The sequence below is a fragment of the Carcharhinus amblyrhynchos genome, chromosome 10 (genome assembly GCF_965287045.1).
Source record: "Carcharhinus amblyrhynchos chromosome 10, sCarAmb.v2.hapA, whole genome shotgun sequence".
In the NCBI taxonomy this organism is placed as follows: domain Eukaryota; kingdom Metazoa; phylum Chordata; class Chondrichthyes; order Carcharhiniformes; family Carcharhinidae; genus Carcharhinus; species Carcharhinus amblyrhynchos.
In genome coordinates, this window is record NC_137333.1 from 70,445,075 (window position 1) to 70,470,044 (window position 24,970).

Sequence of the window (24,970 nt, forward strand, 5' to 3'; positions counted from 1 at the left end):
ATCTTGTTTCTGCCCTTTATTACAGTGTAGAACAATAATAAAACTGCAAATTCTTTATCTTATTATCAAATTTCACTAATTATAGAAATCCCTATTTTGTATTCAGACTGCCAACTGGCTGATTAGTGTCCTCTGCTTTTGTTAAATGGAAATATAGTCAAATAAGATAATTATTTATTTATAATTCAATCATACTGATACACATTACCTAAAGATTTTAGCCCCAAATTTCTGGGGATCGGTTCCGCTAGTGCAAGCACTCCAACCCAGTCTACGTTGGAGGTGGCTATGTCCACATTCCTGGGGATTGAGTCATTTATGTAGGCAAGACCAGCAACCAACAAATGTACAGATGAAGCAGCATTGTCTTTCCTAATGCTTGTAAGGCAAAGCCGCCTGAGATTTTCCATCTCGGAAAATACACCTTCATAGAAAACACTGCTCCATTTCTTTTTATGTACCAAAATGACATTGTCTTGAGTCTCTCCTTCACATGGTGCAGAGATCAGGCTGTCAAAACTTCCCTTCCTGCCTTTTACAGTAGAATATATTTTTCCTATTTTGTACTCAGCATTTCTAAGATAACTTTAGTAAAAAGGAAATTAAACCTGGTATTGAAGTGCTTACTTAATATGAATGTTGCATCGACATTGTCTTCACATTTTACTGTTTTTCATTATATGTTAATCTATTGAGTGTATTCTAACAATTTTTTTTCAAAATGTAGGCAAGGGTGCCTTTAAATTCTTCAGTGGGAAGGCCTGCCACTGGAGTTATCCAGGTAAGATAGTAATCAACCTTTTAATTATCCACTGGATGCAGCTTTTCTGGATAATCAATAATCATTCATATAATCTAAAGTAAATTACTCTGGATACTGGATTCTGAAACAAAGCAGTAATCATTCATGCTGGTTAACTTTAATTTTTATTTTACAATATAATTTCGTTACTCCACCATTACCATCAAGCCAGGGGATCAATACTAGTTCAAGGAGGAGTTAGTTTAGAAGGCTAGGGACCACACCAGCTATACATAATAATGCGCTGCCATCCTGGTGAACACAGGATAACATGCAACCTAAGGAGCAACATGCTGTAGACTGAGGTGAGCAATCCCACAATAAATGGATCAGATCAAGGCTTTGCAGTCTTGCCATATCCAGGTGTGAATGATGGTGGACATTTACCTAATGGAAGGAGAAGGCTGAATGAACTCCCTATCCTCAAAGTTTGCTAAGTATCTGAATGCAAAAAAAAAGGCATTTTGTATGCATAATCATCCTCAGCCAGAAGTGCTGAGTGGATGATTCATCTCAGTCTCAGCCTCATCATGAAGCACCACCAATTGGTGCTTTGAATTAAAGTACATGGTTCAATTAAGTTGTGTGGGATTGTACCTAATGTTACTTGACGTGCTTACAGTCCTTTACAGAGAAGACATTTAAAATGCATTGTGTTTTAAGATTGCTTATTAATCTTTGTGTATAGAGAGAATGATTCCATTATTTTGCACAACAGTGATATAAAGCGATGTATCTCAATTATCTTTACTTCTCTGTTCTCCAATTTCTGGAGTAGAAGCCTCTCTTCATGACTGTACCTGATGCTGTTGATGATAACATTTGGACTTTAGCGGCACAGAAAGATGCCTTTTGGAGATGGTGGTGTAGTGGTAACCCAGAGGCCCAGGCTAATGTTCTGGAGATGTGTGTCCAAATTCCACCACTGAAACAGCAGAATTTAAAATTCAATTAATAAATCTGGAATTAAAAGCTAGTCACAGTAATTGTGACCATGAAGCTAATAAAGATTGTTGTAAAAACTTACCTGACTCCTTAATGTCCTTTAGGAAAGGAAATCTACCAACCATGCCTGACCTACATATGACTCCAAACCCACAGCAATGTGGTTTGGTTTATTCTTAACTGAAATGGCCAAGCAAGCTGGTTCAAGGGCAGTTAGAGATGGGCAACAAATGTTGGCCTTGCCAGTGATGCCCATATTCCATGAAAGAAAAATGAAGGAGGCCTTTGGACCATAGGCCTGTGCTGGCTTTTTGAAAGAACCACAGAATCAAAGAATCCCTACAGTGCAGAAGGAAGCCATTCAGCCCATTCGGTCTGCACTGATCACAGTCCCACCTAGACCCTATTCCCCTAACCCCTCCTATTTACCCTGTTAATCCCCCTTACACTAAAGGGCAATTTCACATGGCCAATCCACCTAACCTGCACATCTTTGGACTGTGGGAGGAAACTGGAGCACCCAGAGAAAATCCACACAGGCATGGAGAGAATGTGCAAACTCCACACAGACAGTGACCCGAATCCAGAATTGAACCCGGGTCTCTGGAGCCGTGAGGCAGCAGTGCTAACCACTGTACCACCATGCCGCCCATTATCCCAATGAAAGAATTATCCCAATTTGTATAGTCCCGCTTTTCCCCCAAAAACCTTTCCACTCCAATGATTTACTCATTGTGATAGAGTCTATTAATGGCTCCCATTCTGTTCATGGAGCATCTTAAAGGGGGAAAAGAATTATAGAGTTTAGGACTTTGACAGGTGAAGGTACAATTGCCAATGGAGGACAAAGGAAATCTGAGCTATAGAAGTCAGAATTAGAGGAATGCAAAGTCCTCAGAGGATTGTAGGATTAAAGAGTAATTAGTTAATAAAAGCAGAAGCCTCTTCGGACAGTCTGTTTTTCCTTGCACATTTTACACCCTACCTTCCTCGAAGATCACTTCCTGCTTCTCCACCTCTTTCTCTCCTTTCCCTGCTGAGATACTCTCCCCATCAGTGTAAGGAGTCTTGAGAATTCCTTTAAGACTCACTTGGGCTTGAAGCTGTACCTGGACATAACAGCAACAATTTTATTGAATATTGAATAATGATTATAATAGGACAATTATAGTATATATAAAGAGAAAGGGGGAAAAAATTGGGACGTGTGTTACCATCTCTTTGACATGTACATCACCAAGCAGCTGAGTGGTGTCAATGGATGTGTGTGTGGTCAGTCACTCTTTTCTGGTCCTTCCTCCCATTTAGCAGTTCTATTATGCCCCCTATTATGGCTGCAGCACTGGAATCCTGAAGCAATGTCTGTTTTATGCTGAATTTCTGGCTCCACTCCAGCCTCGAAGCCTGTTACAGTCTTTCCCAAAACAAATTTCAGCTTTTATCAGTTTTTCTCACAGGAACTACAAGGCTAAGCAGACTTTCTAATATCCAGGTTATTGACGTGTCTCCTGATCGTGTCTTCTCATCTGCCATCAATCGGGTGTTATATTCACCAATTAAACTTCTAATGCTTCAGGTGATCACACCAGATAAGATTACTCAGCAGCCCAGTCCATAGTCCTAGGGTCACAATGCAATAGTACCTCTGATCACAACAAACAAAAAACTTACTTTAGTATTCTAGCTTATAAAGGTAAACAGGTCCCTATTGATTAGTTAATCATAGGTGGGTTAAGGTCAGTGTCTGCCATGTGAGAAAATACTTTAAATATTCAGTATCAAAGCAGAACAAAATTAAAACACGAAACTACAAAATTAGTGGCCTCAGGCCTACACCACCTCATCCTCTCTCTGCCCTTCTCTTCCTTATCCTTATGTATCCAATTTTTTCTTCCTCTTTCTCCCCCCATCCCAACAATTCCCTCCAACCCAAAGGTGACTATCTGAGTACAAGGCCATAGTTCAGCACCAGTTTTCTAAATTTTTCACTTCATGGTTTTTTTCTTCATATTTGCCATGTTATTCAGGTCTACATGTTTTAAGAGTTTTTTTTCATTTCTATATGACCAAATGCTTTGATATCATCTGCTTTGAAAGTAAATAATGACTAAGTTGTTTACATTTTGCCTTAAAGGATGGAATTGCTGTTGCTCGACCTATGACAGCAGTGCGTGCAGCTGGCTATTCTTCTGCAGCTTACAGAGGTTTGTTTAGCTTGAAATATTTCATTAGGTAATTATGGATCAGGAGGCCATTCAACTCACCCATGCAAAAAAAAAACTTAAGTCATCTCATTGCAGTATGCATTTAGTTTTTCAATGATTCCAGCTAGTAAAGTTGGGAACATTCTTGCCTCAGCCTACCTACCTTGGGCACATGTGCCTGCAAAGGCATGACCTTCACTGCCAAGGGCCAATTGAGGAAAGAGGTCGGAGCCAGTCATGGGGGCTGCTGGGTGAGAGGTGGACTGTTTAAAAGGCCCACCTCAGTGCTTTGGCACTTCATCTGCAATAAAATAAAAACAGCAAGGTCCTCCAGCTGTCACCCTTTCACCCCATCCCCTGTGTGCACACACATTCCCCTTGTCCCACCCAATAGTCCTTCATGTCCCAGTGCCAACGTATGGCACTTTCATGCCAATTTACCCTTTAGTGCCTGCAGTTTCTGTTGTTGACACTTCAGTACTTCTGCAAAAAGAGGCATCTTGTTAAAGCTTGCAGAGCTTGTATTCATCTGAACAATGCACAAAAATATCAATGGAAAGGAAACAATAAATTTATAGCATGAGAAGGGAGTGTTGATTGGTTGATGGAGGCATTGCCATGGAGAATGCACCAGTCGATTGTGACTTACAGTTAAGTGTCAAGCATTGTTTGAAATTTAAACCAGGTAGCTTGACTCTGATCAAGGTATGTGTCAACAAAATGTCTCCTTTTTCAGTAAAACTCAGTTCTGTACTACGAAACAACTATTTGTTGATACTTTAAAGGGTCTGGATGATTGACAATTTTAGAGGGCTGTAGTGAAAGGATTATTTTTAACTTTTTTTAAAGCTTTTTTTTACACATCCTATTGTCATCACAGGGTTCATTGGTTTAATATACCGTGAAGTAGATGCATGGGCATGAAATTACTATAGCTTGGCATGAGGCCATAGCTTGCCATAGGGGAATGAGAGGTCATGAGGGATGGGTAGGCATAATTTTACATAGCTGATGAGAGGTCATGAGGGGTGGGTGGGAGGCAGAGTTAGACATAAAGCCATTAGCGATAGGGGCATAGCTGTGGGCCATAATTGGGCAAAGGGGGCATGAGAGCTCATGGGCATTTGGTGGGGGAAATATCTTAGCATGAGGAGGACATTTTGAACTTGCCTTTTAAGAGTCCCTTATGTAGACTATAGATCATGAGGCGCCATGAGGCATGATTCTTTAAAAACCTGACCCGACATGAAAATTGCAAAGGAGTGGGATATGCCTAACTGTGCAACGTAACCACGTTGGGAGTGCAGAATGTAGGCTCAAGACACCACCCCACACTTTTAAAAGTCACTTCCAAAAATTGCACAGTCCAGGAATGGGCATAGGAATCCTGAAATCAGTACTTGCCCACCATTTTTAAAGGGGTCCTAAGTCTTCCCGACTTGCTGAAAATCCATGTCCTCATTTTTACTACTTTGTCTGAGAGTCCACTCCATGTATATTGATTGTTATTAGTGTGAGGAAGAGCATCCTGATGTCTGACCTAAAGATGCCTTTTGCTAATTTAACTTGTGATTGCCAACACCTTGTTCTGCTCTCTCATTTAAAATCCTTTTCTATATTTACCTTTTTAGTGCGGTTTCCAATCCTGTGCTTGTCCAGGATTAATTTTCAAACCATCTGATGTTCACTTTGAGAATTCAAATCATTGATAAAAATGAGAAACAATAATGGTCCTAACTCTGTTCCTTGTGTCAACCTACTCAGTAGTTTCAATCTCTGCTGATTTTCCTATAACTCCTTTAACAAATTCATTGTCACAGAAGTCTGTGGAGGCCAGATCATTGAGTGTATTTAAGACAGAGATAGATAGGTTCTTGATTGATAAGAGGATCAAAGGTCACGGAGAAAATGCAGGAGAATGGAGTTGAGAAACTTATCAGCCATGGCTGATATGTGGAATGGGGATGGAGGGTTTTGGTGGAAAGCCAATGGGAGGGTGTTGCACAGTGGCACTCCAACAGCTCAGCAGTTGGCTTCCTGGCATGAATAAACTCTGCCTGCTCCCCCTGTTGGTGAGAATCACACTTTGCCTCATTTGTTTTTCCTAAGTACCGTACGATTGCATCTGTAGGCTTGCCCACAAAATGGGTGTAATTCTCTCCCATTTTCATATTCATTCAGTACTTAGAACTTTTTTGGTACAATCACACCCATTAATTTTACCTAGCATAACCGTTTGAGAGTAAAGGTTCCATTTCATTATCATATTTTATTAAATTTCCATGTTTTGTTTACTTAAGGCTCTGCTTTTGATCCACTGGGACAATCAAGAGGTCCTGCTCCACCTCTAGAAACAAAAAACGAAGATACGTAAGTTAGAGTACAAAACTATTTTACAATATGTGGGTCTGAACTTAGGATAGGTAAATATCCCCCTCAATTATAGTTAACCATTCACTATAATACAGCAGGTCATTTTTGTAACATTGAGATAAATTTTCATCGTTACCGCTTGGAAAGTAAGCACAGAAATTGCGTGAGAGTTCACACATCCATGATAGAATTTGTCTGCTTTTTCTTCCATTCATGAAAGGAAAATCTGACACATTCTTTTACTGACATGCAGTCTTCCTCTCTGTAGTGATGCTTTGTGGCTCAGTGATAAAAATGACAGGATCAGGTCAACTGACCATTTTAAAGCCCACATTCTCTAGCCTCCAGAGACTTGAGCAAATAATCCAGACTGACACTTCAGTGTAGGACAGAGAAAACACTGCACTATTAGAGGTGCCATTTCTTTGGATGAGCCATCAAATCAATGTCCCTTCTTTTATTCAGATGGGCATAAATGATTCTATAGCACCAATCAAAAAAGAACAATGAAGTTCTTCATGCTGTCCTGGTCAAAATTTATCCCCCAAACCAAAATCACAAAAACAGTTTATATGTTTATTATCATATTTCTAATTAGTAGGCACAAGTGAGGACTGTGGTGGAATAACACTCTCCATTTGCCTGGATGAGTGCAGCCCCAGCAACAGTCAAGAAACTTGACATCATCCAGGACAGAGTGCACTGCTTGATTGGTATCCCATTCACAAACATTCACTTCCTTCATCACTGATGCACAGTAGCGACAGTATATACCATCTACAAGATGCAGTATATACCATCTATAACTCACCAAGGCTCCTTAGGCAGCACCTTCCAAACCTACGGCCACTACCATTTAGAAGGACGAGAGCAGTAGACATACGGGAACACCACCAGCTAGAAGCTCCCCTCCAAGCTACTGACCAGCCTGATGTGGAAATATATTGCCATTCTTTCACTATTGCTGAGTCAAAATACTGGAACTCCCTCCCTAACAGCAGTGTGGATGTACCTAAACTCATTGCTGTTGTTCAAGAAGTTCACTTATCACCATTTTCTCAAGAGTGTTTTGGGATAGTCAATAAATGCTGGTCTAGACAGTGTCACCCACATCCCATGAATATATTTTAAAAAGTATCTGGTTGAATTATGCCCTACACAATTTGTGTATTATTGTTTAGGTTAGTTCTTTGTTCTACTGTATACAGAACACATAGTATTATACACAATGTGTGGGTATTACATGGATAATATGCATTGTACTTGACAAATTATGCTATAACTTAAGGTATTATCAGTTATTGTTATTTATTGTCATAAAGTGTATGCATTTTGGGATTCAACTTTATATTTAGAAAAATATCTGATTCTGAGAACTATCAATCTCGACTGATTTTGCTGCAACCTTTTAATGGTCTTTCATTCGTTGTTGCATTTATGTTCCCTTTCCACTTGCAATTAATTTCATCTAACCAGATAGTCTAGAATATTTTCTGAATACTTTTAAAAATATACTCCCATCGTAGAACTGGATATTATACCTATTTTTGTCAACCTGGCAAAATGTGTTAAAGCATATTGCAGAAAATGTTGGTTAGTCTGATGTAGATTATTATAGCCCACATCAAAATTTATCATTATGCTTCCCATACAATTCTTTTTAAGGCCAGAAGAAAAAGTTAAGAATTTAGAGAAGAATGTGAATGAGTTGATTGAAGAAAGTTGCATTTCCAACAGATGTGGTGACCTCCAGTTGGTAAGAATTTTACCTGGTGAACATATTCAACAAACATACAAGATTGGCCACAGGAAAAGACAATCAGCTCCTTCAAGCCTGCCTTGCACCTCATAATGACTGAAGGATCATGACCAGACAAATCCCACTCCCATACCCCAACAACCATGTAATCTCCTGGGAGAGATAGAAACATAGAAAAAACTCAACCAGTGAGTGAAAATATACTCTGGCAGATTCCACTCTGATCCCCATAGGCTATCAAAACCAGTTTAGGAGATGGGACATTCTGTGTATAAAGCTATAAGTCAAGTTCTGAACATGACATGAAAAGTTTCTGAACAGAACAATAATTCCAGATATAAAGTGTTGGGATTCACGGGAGGGATTAGGTTTATTCCGTGATTATTCAACTGAATCAGAAGTTATGGATTCAAATTGTACTCCAGATCATGAGCATGTAATCTTGGCCGATACATCAGGTAGAATACTGAGTGTTGCATTATCAGTGCTCCTGACTTCTGAGCCATTAATTCTAAGCCCAGTGTGAACTTTTTCAGCCCCCATGGGAGATCTTGGGAGGCTTTGAGACCCTTACTTCCTGGTTGGCTTCAACTGTACACATGGGCTCGGGGGTGAGGGTGAGAGAATCAGCCAAAAGGCCAGCAGTAGCTGGAAAGGGTAGCAACTGTCAGATTGACAGAACACAGAGATCTGCACATGTGCAATGGCACCCTCTGCTGCTATCTGCTGGCTTTCAGGCAAGCTGTGCCCCACCCATTCCCCTTGCTGGCAAGAAATGGGTTTGGCCACATCTTTTTTGACAGGTAAGATTTGATCTATAAATAGCACAAATTTTTGACAGCGCAAATCATTGCGAACGAGTATGATTTGGTGGTTATTACAGAGATGTGGTTGCAGGATGGTCACAACTGGGAGTTGAATATCCAGGGGTATCAAACTGTTCGGAGGGACTGACAGGAAGGTAAGGGAGGTAGTGTAGCTCTGATATTTAAGGATGATATCAGGGCAGTAGTGAGAGATGATATAAGTTCTATGGAAAAAAAAGGTTGAATCCATTTGGGTGGAAATTAGAAATAGTAAGGAGAAATAGTATGGGGCTTTCTATAGGCCACCAAATAATGACATCATGGTGGGGCGAGAAACAAAAAAAAACTGATGCATGTAAAAATGGTACAGTAATATCATTTTTTATCTTTAATCTACATATCAATTGGTCAAACCAGGTCGGTCAAGGCAGCCTTGAGGAGGATTTCATAAAATGTATCCGAGATAGCTTCCTTGAATAGTATGTAATGGAACCGACAAGGGAGCAAGCTGTGCTAGATCTGGCCCTGTGTGATGGGATGGGAATAATTAATGATCTTGCAGTTATGGATCCTCTTGGAAGAAGCGATCACAGTATGGCTGAATTTAAAATACAGATGGAGCGTGAGAAGAAAAAATCCAATACTAGAGTCTTGTCCTTTAACAAAGAAGACTATAAAGGGATGAGGGAGGAGTTGGCTAAGATAGACTGGGAGCAAACACTTTATGGTGAGACAATTGAGGAACAGTGAGGACTTCCAAAGCAATCTTTCACAGTGCTCAGCAAAAGTATATACCAGTGATAAGGAAGGACTGTAGAAAAAAAAAATCATCCATGGATATCTAAGGAAATAAAGGAGGGTATCAAATTGAAAGAAAATGTATACAAAGTGGCAAAGATTAGTGGGAACCTAGAGGATTGGGAAATCTTTAAAGGTCAGCAGAAAGCCATGAGAAAAGCTATAAGGAAAGGTAAGATGCATTTATGAGAGTAAATTAGCTCAGAATATTAAAAACAGATAGCAAAAGCTTCTACAAATATATAAAATGATAAAGAGTGGTGAAAGTAAACATTGGTCCTTTTAGAGGACGAGAGGGGGGTTGTAGTAATTGGAAATGAGAAAATGGCTAAGGCATTGAACAGGTATTTTGTGTCGGTCTTCACAGTGGAAGACAAAAATAACATGCCAAAAATTGATGACAGGAGGCTATGGCAGATAAGAACCTAGAAACTATCATTATCACAAAAAAAGTAGTGTTGGGTAAGTTAGTGGGGCTTAAGGTAGACAAGTCTCCTGGTCCTGATGGAATGCACCCCAGGGTACTAAAAGAGATAGTGGGAGAAATAGCAAATGCATTAGTGATAGTTTACCAAAATTTGCTGGACTCTGGAATGGTTCCCGCAGATTAGAAAACAGCAAATGTGGCACCACTGTTTTAAAAAGGAGGTAGACAAAAGGCAGGTAACTATAGGCTGGTTAGCTTAACTTCTGTAGTAGGGAAAATGCTTGATTCTATCATCAAGGAAGAAATAGCGAGACATCGGAATATAAATTATTGCATTGGTAAAACGCAGCATGGGTTCATGAAGGGCAGATCGTGTTTGACTAGTTTGGTGGAACATTACATGTTCAGTGGACAATGGGGAACCTGTGGATGTGGTATATCTGGATTTCCAGAAGGCATTTGACAAAGTGCCTACACCAAAGAGACTGCTACATGAGATAAAGGTGCACAGTGTTACGGTTAATGTATTAGCATGGATAAAGGATTGGTTAATTAACAGAAAGCAAAGAGTGGGGGTAAGTGGGTGTTTTTCTGGTTGATGATCAGTGACTAGTGCTGTGCCTCAGGGGTCAGTGTTGGGACTGCAATTGTTTATGAGTTACATAAACGATTTGGAGTTGGGGACCAAGTGTAGTGTGTCAAAATTTGCAGATGACAGTAAGATGGGTGGAAGAGCAAAATGTGCAGAGGACCCTGAAAGGGATAGAGATAATCTAAGTGAGTGGGTGAGGGTCTGGCAAATGGAGCACAATGTTGGTAAATGTGAGGTCATCCATTTTGGTAGGAATAACAGCAAAATGGACTATTATTTAAATGGTAAAAAATTGCAGCATGCTGTGTGCAGGAATTTCAAGGAGTTGGTTTGCAGGTGCAGCAGGTAATTAAGAAGGCAAATTGAATTTTGTCCTTCATTTTGCCAAAGGGATGGAGTTTAAAAATATATTATCTTGCAGCTGTATAAGGTGCTGGTGAGGCCACATCTGGAGTACTGTGTACAGTTTTGGTCTCCTTACTTGAGAAAGGATATAGTGGCACTGGAAGAGGTGCAGAGGAGATTCGCTAGGTTGATTCCAGAGTTGAGAGGTTTGGCTTATGAGGAGAGACTGAGTAGACTGGGACTGTACTCATTGGAGTTCAGAAGAATGAGGGGAGATCTTATAGAAACATATAAGATTATAAAGGGAATCGTTAAGGTAGAAGCAGGTAAGTTGTTTCCACTGACGGGTGAAAGTAGAACTAAGGGGCATAGCCTCAAAATAAGGGGAAGCAGATTTAGGACTGAATTGAGGAGGAACTTCTTCACACAAAGGGCTCTGAATCTGTGGAGTTCCCTGCCCAGTGAAGCAGTTGAAGCTACCTCATTGAATATTTTTAAGGCAAGGATAGATAAATTTTTGAACGGTAAAGGAATTAAGGGTTGTGGGGAGGGGGTGGATAAGTGGAGCTGAGTCCACAAAAAGATCAGCCCTGATCTTATTGAATGGCAGAGCAGGCTCGAGGGGCCAGATGGCCTACTCCTGTTCCTAGTTCTTATGTTCTTATAAGGTGCCCAAAAAGTGGCACGAGTTTCTCCCATTTTCATCGTCTTTTGGCACTTAGAATTTTTGTGTTAAGATTGCCCTCGTTGAGTTTTCAGTAGTTTTCTTTGAGACATATGTGATATCTAGATTTAAACTTTTAAACTATACATGATTTCTTTTGTACTGCCTAAGGCTCTGGAAAAAGCCAAGGAAGCTGGAAGAAAGGAGAGAATACTGGTGAGACAGAGAGAGCAAACGGCATCTTCAGATCACATCAATTTGGACCTTACTTATTCAGTGAGTTGGATATTGAATGACAGCCATCATGCTATGTTTGTGAGATGCTTTGTGAGATTAAAATATGGCACAAATATGATTCTTAACACTGATTACCAGAATATGGGTAAATATTTACTAGCATTGTCACGTATATGCCATTGAAAATGTTGTGAATTTTGGTGTAGCTTCAGCAATGGTTAATAGGAAATGAATTTATCTGGATATTTAGAACTGAACTGATGGAGTTATAAAAATGTACCACAGGAGACCTATTTTTCAAATTACAGTAAGTCCTCATACATTTTCTTATTCAGTGTAATTTTGCCTTAGTGCAACAGATGGAATGGGGCCTGTATGCACACTTAATATAATGACTTTTGCTTTAGTGTTGCCTTGTGCTGGGGTTGATGGAGCATGCTTGATCTGACTGGTGTCATTTTGCAGCAGGGATCGGTGCTGGGGCCTCAACTGTTTCCCATTTACATAGACGATCGGGAGGAGGGGGCTGAGTGTAGGGTAACAAAATTTGCTGGTGACACGAAGATGAGTGGAAAAGCGAATTGCGTGGAGGGCGTGGAAAGTCTGCAGAGAGATCTGGATAGGCTGAGCGAGTGGGCGAGGACCTGGCAGATGGAGTATAACATTAGCAAATGTGAGGTTATCCACTTTCGTAGAAATAATAGTAGGAGGGATTATTATTTAAAGGGTTGAAAAGCTGCAGCATGCTACAGTGCAGAGGGACCTGGGGGTCCTTGTGCACGAATTGCAAAAACTCAGTCTGCAGGTGCAGCAGGTGATCAAGAATGCGAATGGAATGTTGGCCTTTATGGCGAGGGGGATAGAATATAAAAGCAGGGGGGTCTTGCTGCAACTGTTCAAGGCACTGGTGAGGCCGCAACTGGAGTACCGTGTGCAGTTTTGGTCCCCTTATTTGCGAAAGGAATATATTGGCCTTGGAGGGAGTACAGAGAATGTACACCAGGCTGATACCAGAGATGAGGGGGTTAGCTTATGAAGAGAGATTGAATAGACTGGGTCTGTACTCGTTAGAGTTTAGAAGGTTGAGGGGGGATCTTATAGAGACTTACAAGATAATGAAGGGGCTGGATAGGGTCGAGGTAGAGAGATTCTTTCCGCTTAGAAAGGAAAACAGAACTAGAGGGCACTGCCTCAAAATAAGGTGGCGGGGGCGCAGTTTAGAACGGAGTTGAGGAGGAACTTCTTCACTCAAAGGGTGGTGAATCTCTGGAATTCTCTGCCCATTGAAGTGGTGGAGGCTACCTCGTTGAATATATTTAAGTCATGGGTAGATAGATTTCTGATAGACAAGGGAATTAAGGGTTATGGGGAGCAGGCGGGAAAGTGGAACTGATCCACTTCAGATCAGCCATGATCTTACTGAATGGTGTGGCAGGCTCGAAGGGCTAGATGGCCTACTCCTGCTCCTATCTCCTATGCTCCTAATAGCCTCTGTTGCTACCTGAGACTCTCTACCAGCTGTCCCTCCCTCCCCCTCCATGTGACCCTCCCACTCATCACATCCACTCACTGTTTTCCTCCCTGACTCTCTCGCTCACCTTGTCCCTGCCTGACTATCCCACTTGTAATTTCCCTATTGACTCCTCAGCTTGCTGCTTCTCTTGAACCACCCAGTTCAGTTCCTCTTGTTCTGCCCCTCTGTTCCTCCCTCTTGCTGCCCTCCTCCTGAATCCTTGCTCACAGTGAGAGTTTGGGAGAGGAAGCAGTGAGTGTGAGAGCCAAGCAGGGAAGTGACAAAAAAGGAAGAGAATCAGTGAGAGAGAGTTGACCTACGAGGGGTTCAGTGAATGGGAGGTAAGTAGAAAGAATGAGCATATTTCTTCTATCTTTTAAAATTTATTGTACTCTCATTGTCAGTTCATTTATAAATTTAGGAATGTACATTACCTTAGCTTAGAGTTTACTGTTTTATTGAATGTTATTACAGCTTTTATATTGGTTGCAATGGGAAAATCTGGTTAGTTTGAAGTTATCTTATCTAAAGTTGCTTTAAGCAAGGACTTAGTATATAAAGTTTTGAATTGATCCTTTAATGAAAATATTAAAATTGTACAGCTTTATTTTAAATCATGAATTTATTTTTCTCAGGTACTTTTCAATTTAGCCAGCCAATATGCAGCTAATGATATGTATGCAGAAGCATTAAATACCTACCAAGTGATAGTAAAAAACAAGATGTTCAATAATGCAGGTAAGATTGCAATATTGTACATTTAAAAAAGATAAAAAGGTGATTTATTATGTTGAGCTGCATTTTATTTGTCAATAAATGCATGTTGAAAGTATTGTGATTTTGTTGAGTTTTGAAGCTAATGACATTGCTTTTTATTATACTTTTAGAAAAATTGCTAAATATGATTAACTTTAGCCATGGCTATTTTAGAAAACAGTATTCTCTTGTTACTATGATATGTTGAGTGAAGTAATAATCTCCAGTAATTGTTGTCATTGTATTAAAAAGCTGATATAACATCAAAAGCAAAATACTGTGGTTTCTGGAAATCTGAATATTGAAAACTTAACGTTTCAGGTCAATGACTATTGTCAGAGCAACACTTGGGTGGTAAGGTAGTTTAGGGCTTTTTAAAATAAAAATATTTTTCAAGAAAAATCCAAAGAGCCAAATCTTAATTAAAAACAAAAATTATTTGCGACTTGCAGGATATTAAATAAACTGTTGCTCCTAAATAGCAGAAGCGATTGTAAGTAGTCTATCCTTAAATGTTAATTTAGCATTTAAAAAACCAAAGCAACATATAGAAAGAACAATGCAGGCCCTTTGGGCAAGCCTGCGCTGATGCATGGTTTCACCCCTCTGTTTGCCTCATGTTCATGTGCCTATCAAGATAGCCTTGAACGTTACTAACGTGCCTGCTTCCACCATCTCCACTGACTGTGCATTTCAAACACCCACCACCCTCTGTGAAAAACTTTCCCCGCATGTCTCCCCTAAACTGTCCCCCTCTCATCTTAAACCTGTGCTACTTGTGGTTGATTTTTCCATCCTGGGAAAAAGCTTCTGACTATCGACCCCATCTATGCCTTTCATAATTTTTATAGACCTCTATCAGGTTGCCACTCCATCCTTCCAGCGAAAATAATCCGAATTTTTCCAATGTCTCCTCATACCTAAAACCTTCCAGACCGGGCAACGTCCCGGTATACCTTTTTTGCACCCTCTCCAAAACATCCATGCCCTCTGGTAGCGTGGTGACAAAAACTGCATGCAATATTCCAAATGCACCCTCCCTAAACATAACTTGTCAACTATTATACTCGATGTGCTGGTTGATGAAGGCAAACTACTGTATGTCTTCTTGACCACCTTATCCACCTGTGTTGCCACTTTTGCAGGGATCTGTGGACTTATATGTCCAGGTCCCTCTGTATCTCAATGTTCTAAGGATTCTGCCATTTACTGTATAATTCACACCTGAATTTGATCTTCCAAAACGTATCACCTCACATTTGTCTAGATTAAAATCCATCTGCTATTTTTCTGCCCAAGTCTGCAGTCTATATCCTGCTTTATCCTTTGACAATCCTTGTCATTACCTGCAATTCCTCCAGTTTTTGTGTCATCCATAAATGTACTAATCAGATCACCTACATTTTCCTCCATATCATTTATATATATTACAAACAACAAAGGTCCGAACACTGATCCCTGTGGAGCACACAGTTTCTAATTTCTATCCTGAAAAGCACCCTTCCACCACTACTTTTTGTTTTCTATGACAAAGAAACATACCTGCTGTTACAATGTTATTGTTTGTGGCAACAACAGGTGTAATTCAATTATTCCACGAAGTCTGCTTCTTTATATCATTTAAGAAACTAGATAATAAGAAAATTAAGTTAAGACAATGTGATATGCAATAATCCAGAAAGTAATTCAATATTTTGAATTTTATGAATTTGTATATTTTTGAAAGAGAGTGTTGATGGAATGATTTCAAGTTTGTGCTTGCAGTAAATTCTGAGCATCGTCAATCTCACCCTTTCTCATTTATTAAATTCTAATGATAAAAGATAATGTTTAAAATTGGGTGATCAACCTAACATTACTGTGAACAAGAAGCTGATGGCGACCTTGAAATTAACCCAATGTTCAGTTTAGAAGTGGAGGAAAATTTTGATGGTCAAAAGGGGTTGAATGACCTTCCATGTAATTGTTAAGAATCAGATGGATGTGTGCAAAAGCATGTGGTCCGGGTGGGGATTATGATTTGTACTATGATTTTCTTTATTGAGGTTGAGTACCATGTGCTGAAGGAATGACTTGAAGGAAGTAACAATATAGTGACCATAACATGCTCATTCTACATTTCAAATGGGGGATAAATGTTGGTGAACAGAATTATGTATGTTATTAAAAGCTAATCTGTTACTTTAAAAAAAACAGAAAACTTAATGGCTGGAATTTTACTATTGGACAGACGAGGCTTGCAGAACGGAATTCTCCGTTGGCCTCGGGTGGGATTTTACGAGCTTTGCCAGAGCAAGGTCATAAAATCGTGGCCAATGTTTCATCAAAAGAGACAAAGAATATAAAAGCAAAGAGTACAGTTGTAATTATACATAGTGTTACGCAAACTCCATTTGGAGTATTATGTTGTCCTCCCCAAAAGGAAGGATCTACTGTCCTTGGCCACTTAAGCCACTCAAACTTGTTCATGGCTGATCTGAACCTCAGCTCGCCTTTGCTTCATAGCCCTTGATGCTGTTACCCAACAAAAATGCATTAATTACACAGCCTTTTGGGGGAAGAGGTCCATAATTCCATTACTCTTCATTTGAAAAAGTGTTTCCTGATTTCACCACTGAAAGGCCAGCCTTTAATTTTAAGGTATGGCAGCTTGTTCTTGTCTCTCGACTAGAGGATATAGTTTATCTGTATTTACTGTATTGAACCCCTTTTTCATTTTAATAACCTATGATCACTGCTTAACCTTCTCAATTCAAGGGAATAGAAAATACATTTATGCAACTGTCCCCATGATTTTACCTTTTAACGTTTGGTGTTATTTTGGCTAATCTGTCCTATACAGTTGGCAAGGTCTAATGTTTGGTACCCAAATTTGAACACAGCACTCCATTTAGAGTTGACAAAGGCTTTCTACAACTGAAATATCATTCTGCATTTTTGAATTCCAACCTGCTCGAAATAAAGGCCAATTGCCTTTTTGATTATTTTTTGTTCCTGTGCATCAGCTTTTAGTAATTTGTATGTATGGACATCAGAATCCAACTGTTCCACAGCTGCTAGTCTGTCAACATTAAGACAATATCCTAATTTGTCTTTCTCAGATCCAAAGGGGATAACCTCACCCTTCCCTGCATTGAACTCAATCTGCCATAGTTTAGTCCACTAATTTCCAAATATATGAGGAGTAACTCATTCGGCCTCTTGAGCCTGCTCCACCATTCAGTAAGTTAAGGCTGAGGTGACTGTGGTTTCAATTTCACTTTGCTTCCTACCCCTTGTTCTCTTTGACTCCCTTGTCAATCAAAGATCTTAAAAATATTCAATTGCCCTGGATCCACTTCTCTGCCAAAGAGAGTTCCACAAACGCATGTGCCTGTGAGAGAAACAATTTCTCCACATTTTCATCTTAAATGGGACAGCCCTAAAATAGACATTTAGTATATGTTTCTTTGTAATCTCCTGCTTCCATCTACACAAATTGCTGAGTCTCCTAATGTGGTGGAAACCTGGATATAAAGCTTTTTATTTCCTCATGCAGTTGAAGAATATAATGGAAGCCTGAAGTCAAACAACCATTAAGAGGTTGATATAGATCTGGTATGAAACGTAGATAGGTTGGGTTATGTTCCCTGAAGAGGAGGAAGGTCCAGAACAATAATATATAATCTTGGAATTTATACTAAAATGGTTAAAACCGAATCCAGAGAAACCTAAAAGATTCAAAAATATGCTACCACAGATATATTATTGACTGAGAGTTTTGAAAAATGGCTAGTTACTTGGGAAGCAAGGATGTTAATCAATTGGAGTAATGGCTGGAACTTGGATCAAGAAGAGCTGCCATTGTCAATAAATAGGCTTGCTGAATAGCTTATTCCTTTTGTTAAATTTCAATGAAACATTTCAATCTTTTTCCTAAACTTTTAATATCTTTAAAATGTTACTTTTACGGATAGGTCGGCTGAAGGTGAACATGGCAAATATTTATTTCAAGCAAAGAAATTACCCCAAAGCAATAAAATTTTATCGAATGGCATTGGATCAGATATCAAGTTCCCATAAGGAAATGAGGTGGGTGTTAATAGAACTATTGTGGTGAAGCAACTTCTTTCACTCACTTGCATGAAAACATTGCAAGCATAAGATATATATATAATAATAATTTTACTTCTCTGCTGTTTTCCTGAATCAGTTGTGTTAGCAGATTATTTGACTGTGGAGCCAAACTTTGTTCTAATCAAATAGCTAGATACAATACTTTCCAGCAGAAGTTACCGGAAAGCAATCATAAGATGGAACCCTGGCCTCTTATTTTTCTTATTTGTAGCCTAAAGTGCTGAGGTCAATTGTAATGCCTTAGCTGTTGCCCTAGGTGAAATCAGCACAATCCTGAGATTAAACCTTGCACCTTCTGGTTTGTACAACCTTGTGGTGCTTTGATGCTGTTTCAAACCTACCTCGCCACCACTTTTATGATGATAGTTGGTGATGAACAAGAAACAGTGGCCTTGGCAGAAATGTCAACATCCCATGGGCAAATAAAAAATGACAAGCCAAGAAGGGGTGATGGGGATTTGCAAACTGGTGTGAAAATTTTAAAATTGATATATTGCCAGACCAGGAATCAGTTTAAACCAGGAAGCAAAAAGGTGATGGATAAACTCAACTTTGTGCGTTACAATATAGGCAGCAGAGTTTTGGATGACCTCAAATTAATGGAGGGTGGATGATGGGAGGGTGACTCGATCGGTGTTGCAGTAGCTAAGTCTATAGGTAACAAAGGCATGGATGAATGTTAAATGAGTTGAGACAAGGGTAGAGTTGAGCAATATGAAGCAGGTGGAAGTAGGAAGTCTTGTGGAAGGAGAGGATATGTGATCAGAAACTCATCTCTGGGTCAAATATGACACCAAGGTTGTGAAAAGTTCTGATTCAACCTCAGACAGTTGTCAAGGAGAAGAATGAAGGTCAGTTGCTGGGGAACGGAGTTTGTGGCAAGGACTAAAGAAAATGGCTTTAGTTTGCGCAAATTTCCATTTGTTCATTCAAATCTTATTGCCAAAGACCATGAAAAAAATTTGTGCTCAGTGATGAGAACTTCAATTATGTACAAAGATTGAAGAAGTTTGGACTGTTTTCCTTGGAGAAGAGATGGTTGAGAGGAGATTTGGTAGAGGGGTCAGGACAGACGGAAAAGGGAAAACTGTTTCCACTAGTGAAAAGAAGACACATTTAAGTAATTTGGGAGATATGAGGAGAAACTTTTTCATGTAGTTAAGATCTGGAACGTGCTGCCTGATAGTCTGGTGGTGACAGGTTAAATCAAGGTATTCAAGAGGGAATTTAACTATCATCTGAAAAGGAAGAACGTGCATGTTTCTGGGAGAAGAGGGAAAATGGCACTAGATGAATTGTTCATTCAGAGAACTGGCACAGACACAACAAGCCAAATGGTCTCTTGTGTTGTAATGATTCTGTGAAAATCTATTTTTCAGCTCTTATGAGGTATGGATTGTAATACTGAAGGCTAGTTTGATACTGAACATCAGCTGTTCATAGTTTTTTTTCTTTTTATCAAAATAGGATTAAAATAATGCAGAACATTGGTGTTGTATTTGTCAAAATGGGACAATACTCTGATGCTATCACTTCGTTTGAGCATATTATGAGTGAAAGCCCAAATTTAAAAACCAGCTTTAATCTCATTCTGTGCTACTTTGCCATTGGTGATCGTGAAAAGATGAAGAAAGCATTCCAGAAATTGATAGTGGTCCCCCTTGGTATTGATGAAGATGACAAATATATTCCGCCTAATGTAAGTAAATTAAGAATTAAATGGCAAAAAGGTAGCAGGTGCATTCTGATTATCTGTGTGAAATATCTAGGAATGTATTATATAAAGTGAAAAAATATGAACTTATTTCAGATCTAAAAGTCAAAATTAAAATGAAAAACCAAAGAAAACCATAATGATTATGTTTTAATATATATTTAAGATTTTATTTGTCTTAATCATTTTTAACAATTGTTATTGTAGTAATAATTTGGTTGCTATTGAGTTAGTAATTTCTATAGAATTTTCTTATAAACTTTCATTGACAGAGACAAAGCAATAATAAAGATTGGTTATCATTAAAATGTCTTAAAGGTAAAGAAATTACACTTGCTTCACTCTAGTTTCTTTTGATCCCATAAATATTTTAGTGTCACAAGTAGGCTTGCAATGAAGTATGAATCATCTAATATTTTACATGTTTGTCAAGTCAATATAACAATTTACTGTTAACAATTCAGTCACTTTTTGCATCTAAATTTCAAATTATCCAGTAATTCTAATTGGACTACATAACTATCACAAAGGTAAAATTTGGTACTCAAGAAATGGTCAGATAATTTGAATTAAACAACTTTTTAGCCTGAATTGTCAGAATGGCAAGTGCTTGGTGCTTGCCATCCTGAGAGTTGATATGTGATTCACTCCCACTGACCGTGACAGGCCCACTGATATTTTATGTTCAACTGAGCATTAATTGGCAGCAGGTAGCACTTGTCCGCCCTTGTTCTGCCTTAGAGAGCTATCGTCTCCTCCTCAGGATGGAAATTTCAACTTTTCTAAGTTTGGAATCCTTCAGGCTATTGAGTTGGATGATCAGCCATGATCATAATGAATGATGGAGCAGGCTTGATGGGCCAAATGACCTCCTCTGGCTCCAACTTTCTGTGTGTCTGTGTTCTGACTAGTACCCACCATCCTAAAACTTGGGTCTGAAGGGGAAAAGTAACTGGTGATTCAGTGGCCACTTAAGGGCCTTAATATGGGCATGCCTGGGCTTTCCTTCCAAGGTTTTGTCAGCCCCATCGTGAGATTGTGTCTGGGTTGAGCCCGGCCAGGATCCCAGAGGGAATCCCGTCCATGCAATTCTACACTCTATCCTCCCTACCTCCGAACCTGCAGGGCTAAGCGTAACATTCTGATCTATATAGAAGTTACAATACTGTACTTGTGCCGATGATTTCATGAGCCATGACTTCCCAACATAAAGTAGGCTTACACCCAGTTGCAACAAGCACCTTTCAAATCGGTTAAGATGGTGAATACATAAGATCTTAAGAACATAAGAAATAGGAGCAGGAGTAGGCCATCTAGCCCTTCGAGCCTGCCCCGCCATTCAATAAGATCATGGCTGATCTGTTGTGGCTCAGTTCCACTTTCCCGCCCTCTCCCCATAACCCTTAATCCCCTCTCTTATCAAGAACCCATCAACCCGCTTCTTAAAAATATTTAGCGAGGCAGCCTCCACCACTTCAACGGGCAGAGAATTCCAGAGATTCACCACCCTTTGAGTGAAGAAGTTCCTCCTCAACTCCGTTCTAAACCGCCTCCCCTTTATCTTGAGGCTGTGCCCCCTAGTCCTACTGTCTTTTTTGAGCGGGAAGAGTCTCTCCACCTCTATCCTATCCATCCCATTCATCATCTTATACGTCTCAATGAGATCTCCCCTCATTCTTCTAAACTCTAACGAGTACAAGCCTAGTTTATTCAGCCTCTCCTCATAGCTCAATCCCCTCAACTCCGGTATCAGCCTAGTAAACCTCCTCTGCACTCCCTCCAGGGCCAAAATATCCTTGCGCAGGTGTGGCGCCCAAAACTGCACACAGTACTCCAGCTGCGGCCTCACCAATGCCCTATACAGCTGCAGCAAGACCTCCCTACTTTTATATTCAATCCCCCTCGCTATGAAGGCCAGCATCCCATTTGCCTTCCTGACCACCTGCTGCACCTGCAAGCTGGGTTTTTGCGACTCATGCACAAGGACCCCGAGGTCCCTCTGCACCGTCGCCTGCTGCAGTTTTTCGCCACGTAAGTAATAGTCCTTCCTACCATTCTTCCTACCAAAGTGGACCACCTCACACTTGCCAACATTAAATTCCATTTGCCATTTCCTGGCCCATTCGCCCAGCCTATCTAGATCCTTCTGCAGACTCTCCACACCCTCCGCACAATTTGCCTTTCCCCCAATCTTGGTGTCATCAGCAAATTTCGACACCCTGCACTCGGTTCCCTCCTCCAGATCATCTATATAAATGGTAAATAGCTGAGGCCCCAGCACCGACCCCTGGGGCACCCCACTAGTCACCAACCGCCAATCCGAATAGCAGGCAACCCCTCCCACCATCTGAACCTCTAACTTGCATTGTTCCCACCAGATGAAGGATTGTTTAAAACCTACCCGTGTGCTCCATCAGTCGTTTTCAAACTTTTTTTCTGGCAAATGGCTGCCCCTCAGACCCACTGACCAGGCAAGATGCTGTACTAATGCTACAGTCGCAATCTAAATAGAATTTACTAAACATTTAAAAATACACCTTTTTACCTTGTCCATTCATAAACACGAATTGTATCAGGCAATTACTGAGCTTTTCCCCCTCATGTTGGCTATGTCACTGTCTGAGTCGAGAAATCCTCATTATCATACTGCCTTTTACAAAATGCACTGTAGACGTCTCGCTTTTACTTTGAACAGGATCACAAGACATCCTGTTTTTCTTTTGATAGGGACCACAAAAATCTCGTGATTTTTTTTAAAAACAGGATACCCAGTAACTAAAGTTTATAACTCATTTTCAATATCCCTATGACCCACATGCGAATTGTGACCCCCACTTTAAAAAAACCCAGTATTACATGTTTGAGTGCTTCTGCCCATATTAAGCATATCCTACGTGAAGCTGCAAAATGCCTATTGATATATATGAAAGGGAAGTATGTAAGGTCTGAAACTAGAGGGCGTGGCAATCAATGATTTTGACAAAATTCACATTACTGATTATGGAAGTAATGCGTTCAGAGCTATTGGTGTCTGTACAGTTGATTAAATGGTGCCAAGCAGTTGTTTAGATTAATTAGATCATCCTTTGAGACCCTGTTTCTTTTCTTATAACAGCTGCATAAGTGCATTTGTTTCATAGATCATTGTATTTGTGTTTCAAGTCAAGCCCTTACTGCTCATTTGATATAACTTAATTTGAGCTGTGTGTCTACCAAGTTTAGAATCATTGAGTGACCTGATCCTGCAATCCTGAGTGATGATACATTTTATTTTGATTACATCAGTCTGTTACTCATATTGCAAAGGAAAAGAAAGAAGCATGTTTATTTATTGGTTTTCTTTCCTCTTGTCATTGACTCATGACCTTGAGATGAAGAACACAGGATAATAGAGCAGAGTACTTTCTATTGCTGTTATAATTTGCCTAGATCCAGCTGCTATTGGACAGGCTGTCTATTCATTCCATTCTTAGCATCCTTAAGTATCCTTTTGAGGTGATGAATAAATGTGGTAAATATTACATGTTTCTTGCATTTATTTCTCTCTCCAGTCAGTATGAGTTTTGGAGGTCAATATTGAGATTGTATTGATCCTTCCGTACTTCTCAACATTATCCTCCCACAACACCCAAGAGATGTAATTTATACTATTGACATTTTATCAGCTCCTATTTTTGATAGTTATTTCTTCTTCTGTATACATTACTTTCCTTTGCACATTGAATACACATTGTGGGCTAGTTTTTATGGAACACTGTGTTCCCTGCAACCCCCTTCCCACCTCCAACTACAAAGCCAGCTTCACTTCAGCCATTAGCACTCCGAGTGCTAATTGGATTACAGCAAGACTTCTTTCTCTATCTGAGGAGTTCACAGTGGCTGTCCCTCCCTCAGGAGGGACAATACACATCTCATTAACCTGTGATCAGTGCTCCTTCCACTCACATTGTCAGCCACTTTAAGACTTGAACAGCAGGTTAGGTGTAAAGATTTGCATTCTAATCAGTAATCTGTAAACTGTCTGTGCTTTATATGCTCTGTCTGAGGCCAGAACTCTCCATTCACCTGACGAAGGGGCTAACCTGAAAGCTAGTGAGTGTACTATCAAATAAATCGGTTGGACTTAAACCTGGTGTTGTCAGACTTTTTACTCCCTCAGGTTTCCAGTGCTGTCAACTTCACAGTGATTCTTCAACATGACAGTGGCACATATTTGACAGAGACACTCCTCTCTCCTGAATATGCAAGAATGTTCTTTTTGTTCCAAAACATTCTTCTCATTTTCTTCTGTTCACATGGAAAAATTCTAATTTCCCTTCAGTTTGCAGACAGGGCTTCTCTTTTTCCTACATCATAGAGACATCCCAAATCCCAGTATGTTACTTACGAGCCTTGTACTTTCAACTAATGGAAACAGTTTGTTCTGGTTTACCTTACCCAAACCTGTCATAATCTTGTACATTTCCATCAAATCTCTCCTCAATCTCCATTGCTTGAAGGAGAATGAGTGCCCCTTATTCAACGCAACTGCTTCATATACTAATGGCCTGGTTGCTGACTTCTGGTTTGCATGGCATATCTTGCCTACAGAGATTATGGCGTTACACTGGTCATTATTTCAAACTGGTTTATTGACACTAAATGTAAGATAGTTACAGAATAGATAAGTCTCTCTTGAGTATGCACTGTTCCATCCTCTCTCCTGAATGTCTTATCTCTGGACTACTGCCTGAACCGAGTGCAGACGGGCGTAAGGTTGATAAGATTAAGGAAGTGAATGGGTGGCTCAGGGATTGGTGTGGGAGGAATGGGTTTGAATTTATGGGGCATTGGCATCAGTATTGGGGTAGGTGGGACCTGTTCAGGTGGGATGGGGTTGGTCTGAACCGTGCTGGGACCAGAGTGCTGGCGAATCTTGT

General features: G+C 39.9%; 1 protein-coding gene across 3 annotated transcripts in view; it reads left to right on the plus strand.

Moving 5' to 3' along the window:
* ift88 (intraflagellar transport 88 homolog) overlaps window positions 1-24,970 on the plus strand; it is a 92,945-nt gene that overhangs the window by 17,134 nt on the left and 50,841 nt on the right. Inside the window, exons 5-12 of one of the 3 annotated variants that reach the window (XM_080197316.1) lie at window positions 728-781; window positions 3,882-3,951; window positions 6,252-6,321; window positions 7,990-8,080; window positions 11,887-11,991; window positions 14,101-14,203; window positions 18,178-18,292; window positions 19,805-20,036. In XM_080197316.1, the coding sequence (XP_080053442.1) occupies window positions 728-781; window positions 3,882-3,951; window positions 6,252-6,321; window positions 7,990-8,080; window positions 11,887-11,991; window positions 14,101-14,203; window positions 18,178-18,292; window positions 19,805-20,036 (840 nt within the window). Of the gene's footprint in view, window positions 1-727; window positions 782-3,881; window positions 3,952-6,251; window positions 6,322-7,989; window positions 8,081-8,161; window positions 8,272-11,886; window positions 11,992-14,100; window positions 14,204-18,177; window positions 18,293-19,804; window positions 20,037-24,970 lie in introns of those variants that run through there. The other 2 variants (XM_080197317.1, XM_080197318.1) reach the window with 2 other exon arrangements.